Source organism: Momordica charantia (genome assembly GCF_013281855.1).
Source record: "Momordica charantia cultivar OHB3-1 chromosome 8 unlocalized genomic scaffold, Mcharantia_2.0 BLBB01000008.1, whole genome shotgun sequence".
NCBI lineage: Eukaryota > Viridiplantae > Streptophyta > Magnoliopsida > Cucurbitales > Cucurbitaceae > Momordica > Momordica charantia.
In genome coordinates, this window is record NW_028275166.1 from 18157318 (window position 1) to 18178651 (window position 21334).

Here is a 21334-nt window from a genome sequence, read left to right on the forward strand (position 1 = left end):
GGGAGAATTGGAGAGATGCAAGAGAAGTTAGTAGAGATGCAATCGAGTTTGACAGGAATGGAGGGAAGGATGGATTCTAAGGTGGAGGAAATCAGGGGAGATATGATTTCAATGTTCAAAAAATTGGAGGGACTTTTTCGAGAGAAAGAAGGCTCGGCATCGTCGGAACGGACTAATACGGATAGGGGCAAGCAGAAAATGATCGTTGAAGCTCCGCTAGTGGTAGGAAGGTCGATTGTGGTAGGAGAATCAAAAAACGAAGAAAAAAGACGGCAGTTGGCGATTCTGTGTGGACTACAGGGCTTTGAATCAAGTAATCGTACCAGATAATTTCCCAATTCCGGTGGTGGATGAGCTTCTCGATGAACTATTCGGGGCTACAGTGTTTTCGAAAATCGATTTGAAATCCGGGTATCATCAAATCCGTGTTAGCATGGCCGACATCCATAAAACGGCTTTCTGTACCCATGAGGGACATTATGAGTTCTTGGTCATGCCCTTCGGCCTCCGAAATGCGCCATCCGCATTCCAGTCCGTCATGAATGACATTCTGCGACCATTTCTGAGGACATTTGTTTTGGTTTTTTCGACGATATTCTCATATACAGTGTGACTATGGCAGATCACGTGGGACATTTGGAGACAGTTTTGAGCGTTTTGGTGCATAATCAGTTTGTGGCCAACCTTAAAAAATGTTAGTTTGCAGTTTCCAAAATTGAGTATTTGGGTCACTTGATCTCGGCAGAGGTGTAGCGGCTGATCCCATTAAGTTGGAGGCAATGAACCGATGGCCCTCACCCCGCAACCTTAAAGAGTTGCGTGGATTCCTTAGGTTAGCAGGTTACTATCGAAAATTTGTGGCTAATTATGGGACAATTGCTTTTCCCCTGACACAACTTCTAAAGAAAGACGGGTTTCACTGGAATCCGGAAACAGAACTAGCTTTCCAGCAGTTAAAGTCTGCGATGTTAACTGTGCCCGTTCTTGGGCTACCTGATTCTTCACAACCATTCGTGTTGGAGACCGATGCATCTGGAGTAGGGGTGGGAGCAGTTTTGATGCAAAATCAACGGCCCTTAGCCTATTTCAGCCACGCTTTACCACTTACGCATCGCCATAAGGCCGTTTATGAGCGAGAGTTAATGGCCATCGTCTTTGCTGTTCAGAAGTGGCGACCGTATTTGTTGGGACGACAATTCACCGTCCGTACTGACCAAAAAAGTTTGAAGTTCCTTCTTGAACAACAGGTGGTCGCGGGTGAGTACCAACGATGGCTGGCCAAGCTATTGGGTTACGATTTTGTCATCGACTATAAACGTGGGTTGGATAACACGGCAGCCGATGCTTTGTCCCGCCTTCCAATCGCCTTCGAACTGGGAGTCTTAAGCATCGTTGATGGATTGAATATGGTCGTATTTGAGACTCAGGTTAGCGAAGACAACGCACTGTCCAACATTCGTCAAGCTATACTCGAGCACCGGGACTATCCGACGGGATTTTATTTAAAGGGCAACTTACTCCTTTATCGAGGTAAATTAGTTTTACCCCCCATGTCGCCTACAATTCCCCTTTTACTGCAGGAATTCCATAACAGCCCGGTCGGAGGACACCATGGGGCGTTGAAAACCTATCAGCGGATTGCGCGCAAGGTGTATTGGAAAGGGATGAAGGCGCGGGTACGGGCTTATGTAGCTGATTGTGCTGTTTGCCAGCAAGCCAAATACCTGTCCTTGGCCCCCGCAGGACTTTTGCAACCCCTGCCCATTCCCGACCGTGTATGGGAAGACATCTCTATGGATTTCATCGAGGGCTTGCCGAAATCAGAAGGGTATGATACCATTCTCGTGGTGGTCGATCGGTTATCCAAGTATGATCATTTTTATTCCTTTAAAGCATCGTTTTACTGCCTTCTCAGTGGCTGCTGTTTTTTTGAGAGAAGTTGTGTGTTTGTACGGGTGCCCAAGGAGTATTGTCTCAGACTGTGATAAAAGCTTTACGAGTCTCTTTTGGGAAGAATTGTTCCGCTCCCTAGGAACAAAGCTTAAGCATAGCACTGCATATCATCCCCAAATGGATGGTCAAACTGAGGTGGTGAACCGAGGGGTTGAAACATATCTTCGCTGTTTTGCTATGATGACACCAAAACAGTGGGCGAAATGGCTATCTTGGGCGGAATACAGTTATAATACCGCCACCCACACGACCACTATGCTCTCACCATTTGAGGTTGTATACGGTCGGTCTCCACCCCCGCTATTACAATACACCGCTGATTCATTGGCAGTCAGTGCGGTAGATCGCCAACTTCGTGATCGTGATGTTATGGTGGCTACACTAAAGGACCATTTGCACCGGGCCTAACAAAAGATGATTACGTCCGCGAATGCCCATAGAAGAGATGTCTCTTTTGAGGCCGATGATTGGGCCTATGTGAAATTACGTCCCTATCGCCAATCGACTTTGTATCGCCATACCCACCCTAAGTTGGCACCCCGTTTCATTGGCCCGTTCCAGGTGCTGTCCCAAGTCGGCAAGGTTGCTTACCGACTGGCCATTCCTGAGACCGCTGGCATCCATCCCGTTTATCACGTGTCATTGCTACGAAAGGCGGTCGGTCCTAATTTGCCCATCTTTATGATCCTGACGAATTTGACTCCAGATCTTCGTTGGCTATTACAGCCGCTTGCTTTGCTTGGATTGCGTTAGTGTCCATCTGCACCGGGTGAATTGGAAGTGCTGATTCATTGGGAGCATGCTTCTACTGAGGATGCCACTTGGGAACGTGCTGCTCAGATTGCGTTCCAGTTTCCAATCCTCAAGGTGGCTTGTTGGGGGGCGGGTAGTGATAGACCCCAAATTACTAAGGTGTATCAACGTAAACGAATGAGAAAGAGAGAGACAGTTTGAACAAGTGCATTACGCACTCATAGGTGGGCCCTGAAGGATTCGTTAGTTATACGGGTATAAGGAATATTGGTTAGTTACGTAAAGAGTGTATATCTAAGGGTAGAGAGAGGGAGGGGGGGTATGCGAGTTGTTTTCTCTGTGAGTACTTAGGAGAGGCAGTGAGCTCTCTAAACTCCCTTGGCTTGTTGATAAATAAAATTGAGGCTGAGGCCTAACAGTTCGACCGAGTACTTTTCCTCACAGTGAAAGCATAACCCGCGTTCCTTCCTCTTCTAGAATTCAGCTACCGTCAGCTTTTTGAAGGGAGGTTCCTTCTTTGCTGCTTGTGGCGTTCCCACTCCTTGTGTAGTATTAGGAATTTTACTTGAAAGTGTACAGTACGAGTGGGTATTACCTCTCGGGTTTTGGACGCCGTTTTGGTCGTAATTGGGCTGGTCTGGGCCTTCTTAGTTGTATTATGTCCCTCTGTTTCCAGACTCGCAGTGTTGATGTCATCTATGAGCTGGGCCTTGCAGACCACTTGATCCAACCCTTTGGGTTCAGAGCCCGAACTTCGACGTGCATCATTGGGTCAAGCCCATTTTGGAAGGTGCTTTCCATTACCTCGTCGGAAAGTTGAGGGAGGGCCGCCGCTAACGCTTCAAACGTTTGGCGATACTCCGCGAACGTTCCCTCCTACTTGATGGATAGCAACTTGGCACATTGTCTTCCTTCGTCGGATAGAATCGGTCTCTCAGGCGCCCCTTGAGATCGTTCCAGTCATGGAACTTCACCAGGTTATTCGTATAGTGAAACCAGGCCAAGACTATTCCGTCAAAACTGATGATGGCCACAATCATCTTCTCATCCTCTGTCAACTTCTGAATTTCGTATCTGTCAGCTTGAAAAATCTAGGACTCTAACTCCAGACTTGTAAAAATCGGCATCTCAACTTTCTTAAAACGATTTCTATCAGTATTATGATTTCCGTTGTCTTTTTCCAAGGTCTCTCCCTCAACAGCCTTTCCTTTCGTCACTGATGTTTCCCCAATTATCATCAAAACGGTCTGCGAAGTTCCTCCGATGATCTGTGCCATGAATGCCTTCAACGTAGCATGGACGCTTTGGATCGATTTCTGCTGCTCTTAAATCTTGTGAAGGAGTGATGTGACTTCAATCTTCACATCGGCAGTGTCCTTCTCCACCACTTCACACCTGGTTTCCAGCTCCTTCACCATCATCTTGCCCAATTACGACTTGCTCTGATACCAATTTGTGAGGTAACAACCTCACTAATTCCTTTACTTCATCGAAAAGAGCCCGAAGGCAATACAAAGAACGAAAATAAACCGAAAGCAACAACAAAACAGACCCACCAATCCAAGAGGGCGGGGAATCTCTCCAAACAGCCCAAAAAAGCTACACAGCACAAAAGTCTAGGATGATCCTGCCTACATTCCCTGCCCTTATAGACGTCCGCTTTCCTACCTACGTATGGCTACTGGTCCCCCTTTCTCTCTCTTGGCCGTTATGGCCCCCTCCCCCTACAATGACTTCTGTGCCCTGCCTACTATATATTTTTATAATTGGAGGTCTAACATTAACTTGGATGTGGCTACTGGTCCCCATTTCTCTCTCTTGGCTGTTGTGGCCCTCTCCCCATACAATGACTTCTTTGCCCTTCCTCCTATATGTTTTTACAATTGGAGGTCTAACATTAACTTTAACTTGGACGTGTGCAGTTAAAGCATCTCCACGTGGGAAAAAAGTTGGAAAGAAACTGAAGAACAAGGAAAAATCCAGAGAATTGAACAAACCTTGGGATACCATCAAGCATTTGAGTTATTTGTGGTGTACAATCTTGAGTTCCTTTTATAGCTATATCCTGTTCTTAAACGTTAGGCCAATTGGAGCTGTTTTTTGACTTAGGGCATTTGAGTTTCTTCCATCTTCAAAACCCCATACCGTGGCCATTGAAGAACTTCTTCACCAGAGCTTCGCATTCCCGTCACAAGGCCACCCCCGTCTGCCACGTGCTCCACCAAATCCGGTGAACTCCTCGCCATCGTCGGCCCAACGACGCCAAAAAATCCTCCTTCCTCTAGATGCTCGTAGGTAAAATCACACCAATTTCAAAAGAAAAAAGAAAACCTAACTTTCTGCCATCATCTTCATTTTCTTGTTTACTTTATCATCTTCTTCAATTTTCCAAATAAAAAAACCACACTAATTTCAGGAGGAAATGATTTTTTTTTTCCTTTGAAGTTATAGATGCTAATCCCAATTAGTTGGGTCCAGAAAGCCTTACATAAATTAAGGGCAAAAAATTCGAAAAATTGAAAGGGAGGGAAGAGATTAATGAGCTGAAATTGTTTCAAGCTCTCCCATCTCTCACCGATGCAACACCAGCATTCTATTAGTGACACTAACGAAAGTTTAATACCAAGGACCTTTTAGAACTATTTTTTAAAGGTCGGGGACCAAACTGTCGCTTTTCAAACTTAGAGACCAAATAGAAACCTACCTTCAAACTGAGTGATCAAAAGTGTATTTTACCCAATAAAAAAACTCCAAACCAAGCGAAGTTTGATAATAAAAAACTGGCCTATTCCCCCACGTTTAGACTGCAAACTGCCTTCTAAAAAATAGCATCATATCTTGAGTTAGGGTTCTCATATCTTAACCTGTTACAACGTACTAAAAAAACTTAATACAAAAAGTACCACAATCCACATTTTCCTCCTGTTGCGGTGTCGAAGTTGCCCACTGGACGAGCCACGGTATAAGTGGTACACGTGACCTGACAGAAATAACCCCGCACTTCAACAGTAATGCCGACATGACAATCCTTATTGCCTTTACCTATTCAATGTGAAACGAAAGACGTATAACTTCGTTTACGTATCGTGAAAAATACGTCTGTAATGGAAAACTTGCAATGATCTGATCACTTATCCAGCTTCTTTCCCTTGAACATCACCAATGAATTAACTACTTGTATGATAACTCTCCAAAAGAGAGTTGTTTGTGCAAGAATTCCATATAAATTAGCTAAGGATAGTCACACTAACACCCACTCTACATTGATTTTGTGCAAATAATGTTTCAAAGTCAGTAACATCTCTGCATTTGCAAATGATGCTCAGATTTTATGAAGAATGACCTAATTTTGAATGTTCTGATGCAGCATTGTTGATGTTGTAGCATCAGAATCAAACAGGCAGAAAAGACAAAGCTGACAGTGATATCTTTTACCCGAGAATTTATTGCAGTAAAACGCAGATTCACCTTAAATTGAGCTAGACCCCGTTTTATCCATTTTGGTTGCCCTAAAATTGAGGAGGGGTATAAAAGCTTGCATTCAAGGTTGCCTCCATTCATTCTTCATAAAATCCCTGTAGATAACATGACAAGAGAGGAAGGAAGACACTTGGAGAGGAACCCGAAGAAGACAACAAAGGGAGCTGATATAGTGAAGGGCTGCTGTTTTTCTTCCTTCTCTTATTCTTTTGTACTCTTTGGTGCACGAGTTTTGTATTTTCTTCTTCCCTTTTCTTGTATGACATTGCGTAGCTAAGTTCATATTGTAAGGGGGAGGATGTTGTGAACTTATTTTTGGGCTGTAAACTTTGCTTTGGCTTTAATGATAATATATATAATGAGTTGAAGTTGATTTTAACATATGATTTTCAATGTGCTCAACATATTGGAATACCTCTTTATTAGCTTTTGGAAATTGTAATAAGCAGTGTTTGGCTTCAACTCGTGCTAGATCTACTTGAGTTTAGAGCGTGGGTACTTAAGACTCACCTAGTAGGACTATAAATTATGCTGATATGCTTTCATGTTTACCCTAAAACGTAATAACAAAAAATCTAGAAAATCTGGGAAGATTCCATGTCTGTTTGGCCATTATATTTTGTCGTTAATGTTGTAGCATTGTTTACATGAGCTCAGAAAAAGTCACATAAACTCTTCCCCCTTACCCTTGTTGATGACAGTTAAACCTTATTTAATTCATTTTCTTAAATTCCAACTATATTCATTTGTTTTATATTCAATTAGTTAGTAAGCTTTTTATGCACTATTTCATTTAAATTCCAAAGTCTTTATATTCAACCATACTTTTGCTAAGCTTATTTAGTCTTCTTAAGTAAAATGTTCAAGTGTTTAGTAATCAATCCCTATGGATATGATCTTTTTATCACCTTCTACAACGGTTGGGTACACTTGCACAAGGGATTCTAAATTGGACAACGTTGTACATATACGAGGATATAAATATACTACCTAAATGACAATTAGGGTCTACAAGTGTCATACCACACACTTCAACCATTTATAAGGAGTAAGTCAATGATCCATTCATTATTTCGAATCTTGTGTATTGTGGTCTGTGACTTAAGTTTTGGATCATTCATCAAGGCTTGAGACTTGCCATCCATTTCAGTGGGAATCTCACATATAGGATCACGGATGGTAACCTTTCTCTTCTTCCCACCAACTTTGACTTCAAAAGAACGACAAAGCTTCCATGTCGCCTGCCTCTTTTGCAACCCACAATGAACGACCTTAGGAGGTTATGGTGTCTGACAAACATCTTATGATTGCATGTTCTCTTGTGAGTCTACAAGTACCACCGATTCTACTTGTGAGTCAACATCAATCGTCATCTATCACACTTTGGAGGTTGGAACGATTTCCACTTCAATCGGCTAGTCCTGGATGGATTTGGATTATAAGTACATGCAAGCATAATGCACGATCTCATCGATAACAGGTGCAAATGTTACCGTTTGTGGTAGAGGGTCCTCAACATTTTGTATCAGTCGCCACAATCTCATTTGCAGCCACGATCTCAGTGGTAATTGGTTCCCCTGTCAACATTTCAAGGAGACGGTCCTCAAATCTATATGAGTCGCAACATCCTCTTTTGGAATAACGATCTTAGTTGTGAGTGGTCCACATATCACCGCTTAAACAAGGGGATCTCGATTCTCGCTCGATATCGTAGCGATAACGTTTGATACAGGATCGTCCTGATAGCATTTCTCTTTGAAATACATGCCTAACAACATCTAACATAACAAGAACTAACCCTAACTTATACAAAATATCTTCTACCTAACTTCTGCAGCCCGTTCAATAAATTAATGTTGAGTAGAGTCCTCGGGAACATTTGAATAAGTTTTTTTTATCATCTAGATCAACCGACACAGCTTACACGTGCAATAACACATATTCAATTTCAACAATGACATATTTAGATTTTTAATTACTTGGATGGTAAAAACCTTTAAAAGTCGCCTCAAGTACCTCTGAATCGCCTTCAAATCGCCTTCCATCCAATCAAACAACCATCGATCCTTGCAACTTATCGATGAAGTCTCTCTAATGTTATTCCAAACTACCCGGGTGCCTTACCATCCACAAGAATCTCCTCATGCACACTATTTTGCAGTCTCTTCACCCACCCTCATCATCAACAGGAATATTTATAAGTTTGACTTTTTGCTGCAAAAACGTTACTATCGAGGCATGCTTGACTATAAAAACAAACCTTTTTTCCTTCGTATTTTATAAAAAGTGTTTAATATTCTTAAAATATGATAGAAGGAGAATATTTCTAGATAAATTTCAATATAGAGTGTTTTGAGAAAAATTGAGATAAAACGTGGTCAAACTTGGAAAAAACTCACAAATTTTCTACTTTATAGGGAAATTGCGCCTAGCGCAATTGAGGCTGATTTATCAAAACACTCGTTTTGATTATGAGGGCATGAAAGTCATCTTACATGTGATTTACTTTAACAAATTCAGCCCAGTCCAAGTCAAGTCCAAGTCAAATTCATGCAGTTGGAAGAGTCTCAACCCTATCCTCAGTAGTTCACCCATATCTTAGCATCCGTTTTATTCGAGTTTCATTTCTAGATGATAGTTTAAATTCATTGTATCTTTTTCCTTTGTTAGTTCTTTGTATTTTCGAAAACCAAAGCCTTGTTATATTTCATTATTGCTTTAATTCAAATTTATTTCATTCGTTCTTCATCTATTTCATTTCCTTAGTGTTCTTTTGTGAGTTTAAACTCTCTTCAAACTTGAAAGAGAATGAGGTTAAACTAGAACTTATTGTACGTTGTTATTATTTAAATTAAATCAATGGAAACCGTTTCTCTTATTTTTTGAGCACTTTCTTTTGCTTTTATTATGCACTAATTTAGTTTTCAACCTCTTTATGGAATGCGTAAGCTAAAATTATTTAATTTTAACACGGTCGGAAACAAGCCCACACAATGCCTGACGCAATTCTAGGTTGGTTTCTAGAAAGTTTTCTTCAAATCGTTTCTTAGATTGGCCACTAGAAAATTTATCTACACACTGAAGCCTAACACTGAGAAGGTTAGATTAAGTAGAATATTAGGAAACTAATATGGGATGACTTAGACATAAGGGCATAACCCACGGTCTTAGATATGTTGGGTTGCCCTAAACTCGTAGTTTGTATTGTGTAAAAACAAATATCTATTTAATAATGTTTTATTCAATAAATTTGTTGTTGAATCATAGCTTTGCATTGTCCAAAATTTAATAAACTAAACATCCAAGGTTATTTTTGATGTAATCGGGACAGTATATATACTGGGTATATAGTTGATATACGGGGTATATATATGATATACCCCTGATATATGAATGGATAATGTCCCGTGAATAACCTAAACAGTCTATAGTATATAGATAAGGCTGGGTACCTTATCCTGGCAACACTATGGATACGGCCGACTCTGTAAAGGTTACAGACGACTCGATCCAGGTCGTTCGTGTGGAGACATGCGAGTGGGGGTATCCTATACAATGAGTTTGTATAAGACTGGACCACGAAATAGACAATCTTTATAGATGTAACACTATTAACTAATAGGTTGCTATTTCTTTGGATGACCAGGCAACTCATTCTCAATCCTGAGTGAGTTATGGACTCCTGCCCGTGAGGGCTCGTCCTTTGATCTGTATGGGTGAGAGTGGCCCGAGTCGCCGACTCAACATTCCTACCATTTTGGGGACGAGACCGAGTGAGGAGCTGGGAACATAACTTCACAAGATGGAATTCACTCCTCCCCGACTTTAGTGGAGTAGATGAGTGTTCCCTTAAATGCTGACTCCGGGACTTGAACAAGGGGCCCCACCCTCTCATTGGTCGAGAGGGACTTCCGGTTATTGGTTCGACCATAACCGGGTGGTTCATTAGAGGAGCAGTGGTGTTTAAGGAGTAAGATGTAACTCAGGGGTAAAACGGTAATTTGACCCAACTTGAGTTACGAACACTCGTGAAGGATTGACTTGTCATTAATGGTCGTATATCCATGGACACGAAAATATTCTGCAGTGAGAAGAGTGCAACTGCGGGTCTTTAGTGGAATGACCCATAGTTAACGAATCTAGATTGACTCGGTCAATGAGTTTGACCGATTAATCTTGCATCGTTGGAGCTTCGGATCTGTAGGTCCATTAGGTCCCCTTGCTAGCTCATAACGGGTAAAACGAGGATCAAGGTTTTGGAAGAATTTGAATTGTTCAAATTACTTAAGGGATTATATGTATATTGATACATTATAATATATAGTTAATTGTAATTTAAAACTATATATTATGAGAGATATTATTTGAATGAGATTCAAATAAAATTAATATGAATAAGATTTATAGTAAAACTATAGGTTAAAAATAATATGCATAAGATGTACATTAAAACTATAGGTAATACGAGAGAAATGTTTTAGAATATGATTCTAATTTTATAATAAATAATTAAGTGTTAATTATTTATGTATATATATTTATTAATAATTAATTATATTAATTAATTTGATTAATTAATTATATATATATATATTAATTATTATATACATATTATTATATATATATTTTAATTATTATTATATATTATATATATATATATATATTAATATTAATATTAATATTAACTCCCCTGCAAAATTGCAGGGGAGTGGGAGGTTTTGTGACGTGGGGAGTTCCCCACGTCACCCTTCTTCTTCTTCTCCAAGTGTTGGAGAATGAGGGATAGGGGGTTATAGAACTGAAAAAAAAAGGAAAAACTTCCAGGATTTCTCTCAAGATTCTCTCGATCTCTCCCTCTCTTCTATCAAGGTGCTACCACAAGCACGATCCCGAGACCCAAGAGGATAGCGAGGAAGATCCGGTGGTGGTGTTCGAGGGGAATTCACTGAAGAAAAGTTCTTCAAAGGTTTGGTTTTCCCCTGTATTTTCCCTCTTTCAATTTCGATTTTGTATCCCTAAAATCAGCAACGAAAATCCGTTTCCGCTTCGGGATTCACATCCCTTCAAGATATAGATCATCTAACCCATAAAAGTATATGAGTTGATAATTACATTATAGGATTGTAACCACACATAGACATATGATAGTAGGTTATCCTAGCTCTAAAATAACCCAAAGTGGCTCGTGGAAGAGTAGAACTCAGATTTCCAAAAAGTGTCAAGTAGTGCCTGACTTTTTTTCCTCAAGTTTGTATTTTCTTTCAAAACTAAGGTATGAAGCAGAGGGTTGTGTTTTATAAAGAAACTTGATATTTACAACCCCAAATCATGACTTTCACTCATTTTTAGTCATAAAACGCAATTGCAATTCGGACCATTTCATTTCATTGAATTCATTTTGAAGGAAAAGTCCTTGAGGATTCGACCTTGGAATGACTTCCTTGTATTACTTTGTGACCTTGTACGCTTGCACGAGTCTCTTATATTTTTAGGTAGCGAATATCCCAACAAGTTTTTCATGCCATTGTTGGGAACTTTATTTTAAAATTATTTTCTTTTTAGTGAGCTGTTTTATATTGTGATTGTTGCATACCTTTATTCCTTGAAATCATTTGTTATATCTAATCTTAAAGGGTAATTTTTTTAGTACTAAGACAGTCTTGTAGGAGTCTGTAATAAGGTTAAGGTGAGAACGAAGATCAAGAAAAAAAGTAAAAAAAGAAAAGAAAAGTAGGAGATGTTACTTTCATTGTGAGCTAATAGCTAGCAGGAGAATTTGAAATGGATCATCATTTTATGTGTAATCTACCAATGGGAAGTAGCACACTCATAACTATTATTAATCAATTTTGTTGTTTATATTCTGATGATATTTGTCGTTCATTTCAATATTACCCATTTAATCCTACATTTTTTAGGGCCAACTTGAGATATGACAAAAAAAAAGGAAAATAATAAGCAAAATAGCAACAATGTTTTGGTTTTTCAAATATAGCATTAAAAAAAAAAACAGAGGCCCACCTATTAAATGACAACATGGTCCTGCAAGCCCAAACCAAAGCCCAGAAAACCCTACATTTCGATTTCTCTCTGATTTCCATCTGATATAAATGTGATTTACTATTGATATGAGTGTATGATATATCACTGATATGAGTGTGTGATATACTACTGATATGTAGTACTGATATACATGCGATGTACTATTTATATGAGCGTCTAATATACTACTGACATTAGTGTTTGATATACTACTAAAACGACTGTTTGATATACTACTGATATGATTGTCTAATATAATATTGATGTGATTGTATGATTTAATATAATGTTGATTTTACTTTAACGAAAGAATGAAATATGGTATTTTAATGAAAAATTGCAACAATATTAAAAAATATAATCAATAGATTACATTCTAAAGATGCTAGCACCAACCCAAATATAAATATTTAGAAATGGATCATTTGGACACTTTTTGTTACTTAATATTAAGAGATGTCCACTACAGTTATTAGTGCATCTAATTCGTCAAATATCTGAAAAGAGCCCACGAGATGCACTGATATCCAATCTAAATGGGAACTTTGTAAGATTTGGATTGAGGGAGTTTAACTTGATTACAAGTTTAAACTATTTTAATGAATACCTTAGTATTTACCAGATTGAGGTGTACATCAGATGAATATCAGGGGTACATTAGATGTATATCAGAAGTATATTATAGGTACATCAGATGTACATCAGATATAGATTGGATGTAAATCAGATACAAATATACATTAGATGTATATCATATATAGATTGGATGTATATCAGATACAAATATACATCAAATATAGATTGAATGTATATTAGATATCATAACGGTAAAATTGGAATAATAAAAATTCGGAAAATAAAAATTCAAATATTTTGCTATATTTGAAAATTTGAAAAACTGGTGACATTTTGTGCTACCCACTACAATTATCCATTCTTTTATTATCTAGGTCAGCCAGGGAATCAATGAGAACTCAACCATTCTTCAAATACATACAACCAAGAATGGAGGGATCATTTGAATTTCTTGTGGGAAGAGCATCAACTTGAAAGTATCCATCCATATGAACATGCATTACCACCAAAGTTCCCGACACAGCCTCAGTAGGAGTACAATCAACAATAGATGCCTGAGCAAATACAATGGTCAGAAATTTTTGGCCTTGAAGAGATGATGATAGAATATATTACAAAAACTGAGACAATAGTATATAATCTTCAGATCCGATTAGATCAATTGTTCGATGAGTTGAGGAATAGTCCATCGGAAGCATTACCTAACAATATGGAACAACAAAGTGAGGCGATGAACGTATGGAGCGAGCTTGAACATGACGAACATAAGCTCTGAAAATGATGACCCACCAGCCCTTGATGTGATGAAGGAGGTAGGGAAGAATAAGGAAGTTGAACAACAGTAACTAGTAGAGGAAATTAAGCATAAGGTTGGAATTGACCTTAACTCATCACCTCTCAATATTGGACCACTTTTCATTTTTCCTTAACATTCTATGGAGACAAATCAATATATAAAGAATGGATAGCTGACTGCACGTAACAAGGATCAAATAGGAAGAAATTGGAAAAGATGAGAAGAAATTGGAAAAGATGAGATAGGTTCAAATGAAGAATTCTACGAAGAATTGACAACCGCAAAACACATTTCAAAAGCAAGTTCATACAAGTAAGTCACCTACCCCTCGAGCTAAACCTTACAGCATATTGAAGAAGAGAAACCAAGACATGGGCAGTAGCAGAAGAGAGGTTGAATGAGCTCTAGGAGAATAATGGAGCTTAGACAACTTCCAACGTTCTACTGAAGTACATCAATGGAGGGAAGTTTTGTACATTTACTTCTATTCATATTTACTTTTAAGCATTTTAGTTCCTGAATATTTTAATAATTTTATTTTCGTAGTATTGGATGAATGTTCCCAAAACCTTAAGAACAACTTCCAAGGTGCAAGGCAAAGAGTAGCATGCGTTTTTCCATAAGAAGAACAAAACCATACTAAAATTTGGAATGCCCAAAAATAGAAGCATGCGATTTTTTCTTGGCGGCAGTTTTTTTTCCTCATTAACTGAATTGAGGGAGTTTTCTGACCCTTATTTTGTTGTTGACAGCATGTGGTGTGTTCCTGTTGCTTAGTCGTGTTTTTTTTTTTCTAGGTAGACATTTACTTAAGTGAGACAGCAAGCTAAAATGCTTTGTGGATAACATATTTCATGCTTAGTCTTCAAGTTTACAAGTTAGAGCCATACAAGAATTGTCATTACATAGACTCCATGCTCCTTATCCTAATTTATGTCACGTTTGCTACCGCGATGCTGAATCTACTATCTTTTTGGTAAGCATGCTCGATCATGAGAAATCATAAGTCCTGATTACCTTTTTGAGGGAACTTTGTGTAAAATATTTTTTTCGTTATTTTGCCTGATTTTTGAACCAATAGTTTAGCTTTTTTTGTTGCTTTTAGAATTTCTAAATTTTAGTTTCTTCTCAATTTTTCGAAGCACAACCAAAATCCATGGATGGTCTTCATTTAACTAGTCACACGCAAAGGACAAGGAGAAGAAGAAAGCCATTCCACTACCACCCACTCCTCTGGACTTAGTGCCTCTTGAGCCACCTCAACCACCTTGACGTACGATAAATTTAGTGCCTAATAAACTCTTGCCCCCTTCGAATTTGAAAAAATTAAAGAAAATAAAAAGTTATATCCTTACCCAAGAACGATCTTCGGAAGTTTGCTGAGCGAACAACTCGGGATACATGGCTTTGATCTCATTTTCCCTTTCCCAAGTAGCTTCCTCGACCTGGTGATTTCTCCATTGAACCTTCACCAAGTCAATCGTCCAATTCCTTAACACTTTGGTTTCCTTAGCTAAGATCTCAATAGGTACTTCCTCATAGCACAACATTTCATCTAACAACAACGGTTCGGGATTCAGAATGAGAGAAGGGTCACCTGTTGGGTGTGTTGCCCTAAACTCGTAGTTTGTATTTATGTAAAAATAAATGTATATTCAATAAAGTTTTATTCAATAAATTTGTTGTTGAATTCATAGCATTCCATTGTCCAAAATCCAATAAACTAAACATCCAAGGTTATTTTAATGTAAACGGGACAGTATATATACTGGGTATGTATTTGATATACTAGGTATATATTTGATATACCCCTGATATACTAGGTATATATTTGATATACCCCTGATATACGAGGTATATATTTGATATACTCTTGATATACGAGTGGATAATGTCTCGTGAATAACTTGAAGGGTCTATAGTATATGGATAAGGTTGGGTACTTTATCCTGGCAACACTATGGATACACCACTTTGTAAATGTTACAGATGACTCGATCCAGGTCGTTCGTGTGGAGACATGCGAGTGGGGGTATCCTATACAATGAGTTTGTATAAGACTGGACTGCGAAATAGTCAATCTTTAGATGTAACGCCGTTGACTAACAGATTGCTATTTCATAGAATGACCAAACAACTCATTCTCAATCCTGAGTGAGTTATGGACTCCTGCCCGTGAGGGCTCGTTCTTTGTCTGTATGGGTGAGAGTTGCCCGAGTTGCCGACTTAATATTCCTACCATTTTGGGTACGAGACCGAGTCGGGAGCTGGGAACATAACTTCACAAGATGGAATTCACTCCTCCCCGACATTAGGGTAGTGGATGAGTGTTTTCTTTAAATGCTGACTCCGGGACTTGAACAAGGGGCCCCACCCTCTCATTGGCCCGAGAGGGACTTCCGGTTATTGGTCGGACGATAATTGGGTTGTTCATTAGAGGAGCAGTGATATTTAAGGAATAAGATGTAACTCAGGGGAAACCGGTAATTTGACCCAACTTGAGTTACGAGCACTCGTGAAGGATTGACTTGTTATTAATGGTTGTATATCCATGAACACGAAAACATTCTGTAGTGAGAAGAGTGCAACTACGGGTCTTTAGTGGAGTGACCAGTAGTCAATGAATGTTGATTAATTCGGTCAATGAGTTTGACCAATTAATCTCGTATCGTTAGAGCTTCTGATCTGTACGACCATTAGGTCCCCTTGCTAGCTCATAAGGGATTATATGTATATTGATACATTATAATATATAATTAATTCTAAATTAAAACTATATATTATGAGAGAAATTATTTGAATGAGATTCAAATAAAATTAATATGAATAAGATTCGTATTAAAACTATAGGTTAAAAATAATGTGCATAAGATGTACATTAGAACTATAGGTTGTACGAGAAAATGCATAGAATATGATTCTATTTATGTGATAAATAATTAAGGGTTAATTATTTATTTGATATATATATATATATACTATACAGTATATATATATATATATTAATTATTAATTAGATTAATACTTAATTAACATTTATTAATTAATATGATTAATTAATTAATTATATATATATATATTAATTATTATATATATATTAATTATTAATATTAATATTTAACTCCTCTACAAAATTGCAGAGCGGTGGGCAGTTAAGTGACGTGGGGTAACTCCCACGTCACTGCTTTTGTTTGGTTCTTTTGTAGTTCTGAAAAATACAGAATATACAGAACAAAAGAAGAAAAAAAAACTCCCAGCATCTCTCTCACTCAATCTCTCTCAATTCTCCCACTGTACACTACCGGGCTAATGTGTTCCAAGATCTCAAAAGGTTCAATATACCTTGGAGTGAGCTTCCCTCTCTTTCCAAAACGTATGACTCCTTGGACCGGCGCCACACAGAGAAACACCTTGTCACCGACGCCAAACTCCAACTCCTTACGTCTATTATCCGCATAACTTTTTTGTCGGCTTTGAGTAGTGTGCATCCTCGCCCTGATCTTCTGATGGCCCCATTAGTCATCTGCACCAATTCCGATCCCAAGAGTAACGTTTCACCAACCTCATCCCAATGGACTAGAGATCTGCACTTTCTTCCATACAAAGCTTCATACGGCGCCATACCAATTGTTGCCTGAAAACTATTGTTGCAAGCAAACTCTATCAAGTACAAGTGTCTATGCCATCCACCACCAAAGTCCATTATACAAGCCCTCAACATATCTACCAGAATTTGATTCAGACGCTCAGTCTGGCCGTCGGTTTGGGGATGAAAACGTCGTACTAAAGTCAAACTGAGTTCCAAGTGCCTTATGCAAACTCTGCCAAAAAGTTGACATGAAACGAGAGTCACGACTGAGACTATAGACACTGGTATGCCGTGAAGTCTAACTATCTCCTGCAAATAAAGCTCTGCCACTTTTCCATTGAATAGGTGGCCTTGCCAGGTATGAAATGAGCAGACTTTGTCAAGTGATCCACGATCACCAAAATCAATGTGTACCCTTTAACCGTCCTTGGTAGCCGTGCGATGAAGTCCATGGCAAGATCGTCCCATTTCCAAATAGGTATGATTAAGGGTTGTAGCAACCCGGCAGGTATCTGTCTCGACGCCTTCACCTGCTGATATGTCAGGCACTTACTAACAAACTGGGCAATCTCTCGTTTCATGTCATCCCACCAATAATGCTTCTTGAGATCCCCTGTACATCTTCGTATTCCCAGGGTGCACTGAGAACAGAGTATTACGAGCCTCTGCTAGCAAAACCTGCCTCAAAGAAGTTTCTCGGCACGCACAGTCTCCTTTGGTAGAGCAAGGCCGCATCGCCTGAGAGGGTGTAATCCCCTTGACCCACTATACTGAAACCTTTAGTTAAGCTGGGACCCTCCTTCTTGGCAGTGATGATTTGTTGTCTTTAGGTGGGTTCCACCGAAAGTCGAGCTAACATTGCCGCGACATCTTCCACTACCAATTCCACTTCGAAATGGTCCAACTTAACTAGTACTGGATTATTTGGTGCCGCCAAGAATGCTGCACTCGTAGCCTTTCTACTAAAGGCATCGGTCACTACGTTCGCCTTACCCGGATGGTAATTGATCTCACAATCGTAGTCCTTTACCAGTTCTAGCCACCTTCTTTGCCTTAGATTGAGCTCCTTCTAAGTGAGAAAAGTATTTCAAACTTTGATGATCCATGAAGATTTGAATTCTCTCTCCATATAGATAATACCTCCATATCTTCAAAACAACCACTACTGCTGCAACTTCCAAATTGTGGGTGGGGTAATGGAGCTCGTGCACCTTTAATTGCCGCGAAGCGTAGGCAACAACCTTCCCATGATGCATCAAGACACAACCCAAGCCCTTCCGTGAGGCATCACTGTACACCACTAGACCTCTCGTCCCATCAGGCACGGTTAGAACCGGGGCCATGACCAACCGTCCCTTCAACTCTCGGAATCTTCTCTGACACTCGTCGTCCCAAGCGAAAGTGGCATTCTTACGGGTCAACTGAGTCAATGGTGCAGCTAAGCGGGAAAAGTCTTAAATGAACCTTCTGTAGTAACCAGCTAGCCCGAGGAAACTAGAGATTTCTGTCACCGTGTTGGGCCTTGGCCAACTGCTAACTGCTTCTATTTTAGCCAGATCCACCGCAATGCCCCTCTCTGATGACCATGTGACCTAGGAAGGCTACCTTGTCCAACCAGAACTCGCACTTTGAGAACTTAACAAACAAATTATTTTCTCTCAAAGCAGTCAGAACTTACCTCAAGGTAAATCAGAATGTCGTCAATAAACACGATTACAGACGTGTCCAAGAAATATCTAAAGACTCGATTCACGAGGTGCATGAATTCGACGAGGGCATTGGTGAGTCCAAAAGACATCACAATAAACTCGTAGTATCCATACCTAGTTTTGGAGGCTGTCTTAGATATGTTTGCCTCTTTAATCCTTAATTGATGATATCCTGAATGCAAGTCTATCTTTGAGAACACCTTTGTTCCTTTTAATTGATCAAAAAGGTCCTCGATACGAGAGAGGGGGTACTTGTGCTTTATTGTCACCTTATTAAGATCTCGATAATCAATACACAGCTGCATCGATCCATCATTCTTCTTAACAAAAAGTACTAGTGCACCCCAAGAGGACACGTTCGGGTGAATGAAGCCTTTGACTAATAAATCTTCTAGTTGTACCTTGAGCTCCTTCAGTTTGGCTGGAGCTATTCGGTAAGGTGCTTCCGAAATGTGGCTGTCCCGGACAGCAAGTCAATGCAAAAGTCCAACTCACGAACTAGGGGTAGCCCGTGAAGGTCATCGGGGGAACACATCAAGGAACTCCTTGACCACGTAGACGAAATCGACACTGGGAGAAACCTTATTAGTATCAACGACACTCGCCAAATAACCCCGAGCACCTCCCTGCAAAAGATGTATCGCCTTTAGTGTTGAAACTACCCTTGGAACCTCGCCCTTAACACCCTTGAACGTAAAGCTCCGGCCAAAGGGTAGCTGGAAGGAGACTTCCTTCTTTGAGCAATTGATGCTGGCTTGATTAGCAGCGAGCCAATCTATGCCCATAATAACATCAAAATCCCGCATGTCGAGTTGGATTAATCTGGCCTCCAAGATGTGGTCGTCAAAAGATAACTTCCCTGCTTTCACCGCTTGACTGGCAACCATAACTGAACCTGATGGTGTAGACACCGATAGTTGAAAACCTATGGGTTCTAGCTCCAGGACCGCTTATCGAGCAAACGCATTGGAAGTAAAGGTGTGACTAGACCCTGAATCAAATAATGCATAAGCAGGTACGCTAAGAACTAGGAAAGTACCTGAAGGGACGATACAAGAATAAAGACATAACTTCATAACGCATAACCCCAAAAACTAAAAAAAAAAAATGGTAGATATACATGTTACCACAGTCTCGGCATTTTCTACTTCTTCACCAGTAAGTGCAAAAACTCAGGCTTTCTGGTTACCTTCTTGAGTTGAAGCTGCTGAGGGGGCTTTTTGACCCAATCTTTGTATGTTTGAGCTGTCATAGGGCAATCCCTTGCTATATGACCTTCTTTCTCACACCTGAAACAGACTCTATTAGTAGACCAACATTGCCCGACATGTATTCTCCTACATGAGGAGCACAATGGAAGTGTACCCAGTTACTGAGGTGCCCTCGGCGGCTGATTAGGGAAATAAGTAGGAGTCTTCCTCTTCACACCTAAAGAGGAACCAATTTCATGAGGCGTCTGAACCTTAATAGTTACATCCTTATCCATCACCAACACACCCCAAATTGCTTCTGCGTAGGTGGTAGGTCGCTGAAGATTAACTTGTCCTCTGATTCCTTTGCGCAGGCCTTTAACAAATCTTTTTATCTTCTTTTCTTCGGTCGGAATTAGGTCTAGAGCAAAATGGGAGAGTTCTGTAAACTTCTTTTCATATTGAGTCACCGTCATTGTACCTTGGGTGAGATAGAGGAATTTTGCTTCCTTAGCATTCTTCACGGTCTCTGGATAATAGAAATCTAAGCAGGTCCTTGAATCTTGCCCAAGTGATGGGTACATTAGCATGGTAGAGCTTACCCTCTCAACATAAAGACTGCCCCCTTGACTTTGAATTGGTCGTTGCAGCCTAGGTATGCATATAGAGCTTCTAACTCTCCGACCCACTCCTCTGCTGCAGTGGTTTTCTTGCTTCCTCCGTCAAAAGTAGGGGGCCCATAGCGCTTGAAATCCTTGATGAATTGGGCCTCATCTGGAGGAGCTTGAACATGTTGGGGTTGTTGAACTTATGCATGTTAGGGTTGACTTTTTACTGCACAAACATGTGTCGGTAGCCCTGTTTGACCACGTTTTTGACCCCTTTACCATTATTATTTGCCAAAAAGGACTACATATTCTTAAAGTAGAACATGCATAGATTATTTCTACATAAAAGTCAAACTATGGTACTTTAGAAAAAATAAGAGATAAATGCGGTCAAAGTTGGGTGAAAATAACATAATTATGTTTTTGCAGAATTGCGCCTGGCGCATTTTTGGACGGAAAAATGTCAAAACGCACGTTTTGATTAATGAAGGGCAATGAGGACATTTCCCACATGTTCAAAACTGTGAGTCTAAGTCCAAGTGAGGTGGTTAGGTGAATGTCAACCCTTTTCCACCTAAAATGGAGGGGGATTTTCAACCACCTTAGGAAGTCATCCCTCCATCAGCAAATCATTCCTT

At 39.7% G+C, this 21334-nt stretch overlaps 1 protein-coding gene and 1 pseudogene across 2 annotated transcripts in view; one reads left to right on the forward strand and one right to left on the reverse strand.

The window, feature by feature from the left end:
* The window catches only part of LOC111023628 (uncharacterized), a 29503-nt pseudogene extending 22936 nt beyond the window's left edge, over window positions 1-6567 (forward strand). The window contains exon 11 of the transcript XR_015792947.1: window positions 6074-6567. The product of XR_015792947.1 is annotated as an uncharacterized LOC111023628 (transcript). The remainder of the gene's footprint in view (window positions 1-6073) is intronic.
* A 6635-nt stretch (window positions 6568-13202) lies between these two features.
* Window positions 13203-20564, reverse strand: LOC111023627 (uncharacterized). The gene is made up of 10 exons (XM_088126952.1): window positions 20272-20564; window positions 20088-20187; window positions 19938-19992; window positions 19442-19793; window positions 18868-19354; window positions 18220-18610; window positions 17604-17802; window positions 16943-17421; window positions 14956-15155; window positions 13203-13358 (listed from the first exon to the last, which is right to left on the reverse strand). Exons 1-10 carry the CDS (start codon window positions 20562-20564, stop codon window positions 13203-13205), a joined length of 2712 nt encoding a protein of 903 aa, XP_087983078.1.
* Window positions 20565-21334: the final 770 nt, after the last annotated feature.

What these genes read in the sequence shown, in the direction of transcription:
- LOC111023627 (XM_088126952.1), bottom strand. Translation starts at nt 20,564, where the DNA reads ATGACGGTGACTCAATATGAAAAGAAGTTTACAGAACTCTCCCATTTT. An exon ending in TTCTTGTATCGTCCCTTCAG is followed by an intron (nt 19,794 to 19,937) that starts GTACTTTCCTAG and finishes CTACACCATCAG; the next exon opens with GTTCAGTTATGGTTGCCAGT. An exon ending in AGAGGGAAGCTCACTCCAAG is followed by an intron (nt 15,156 to 16,942) that starts GTATATTGAACC and finishes CGTTGTTGTTAG; the next exon opens with ATGAAATGTTGTGCTATGAG.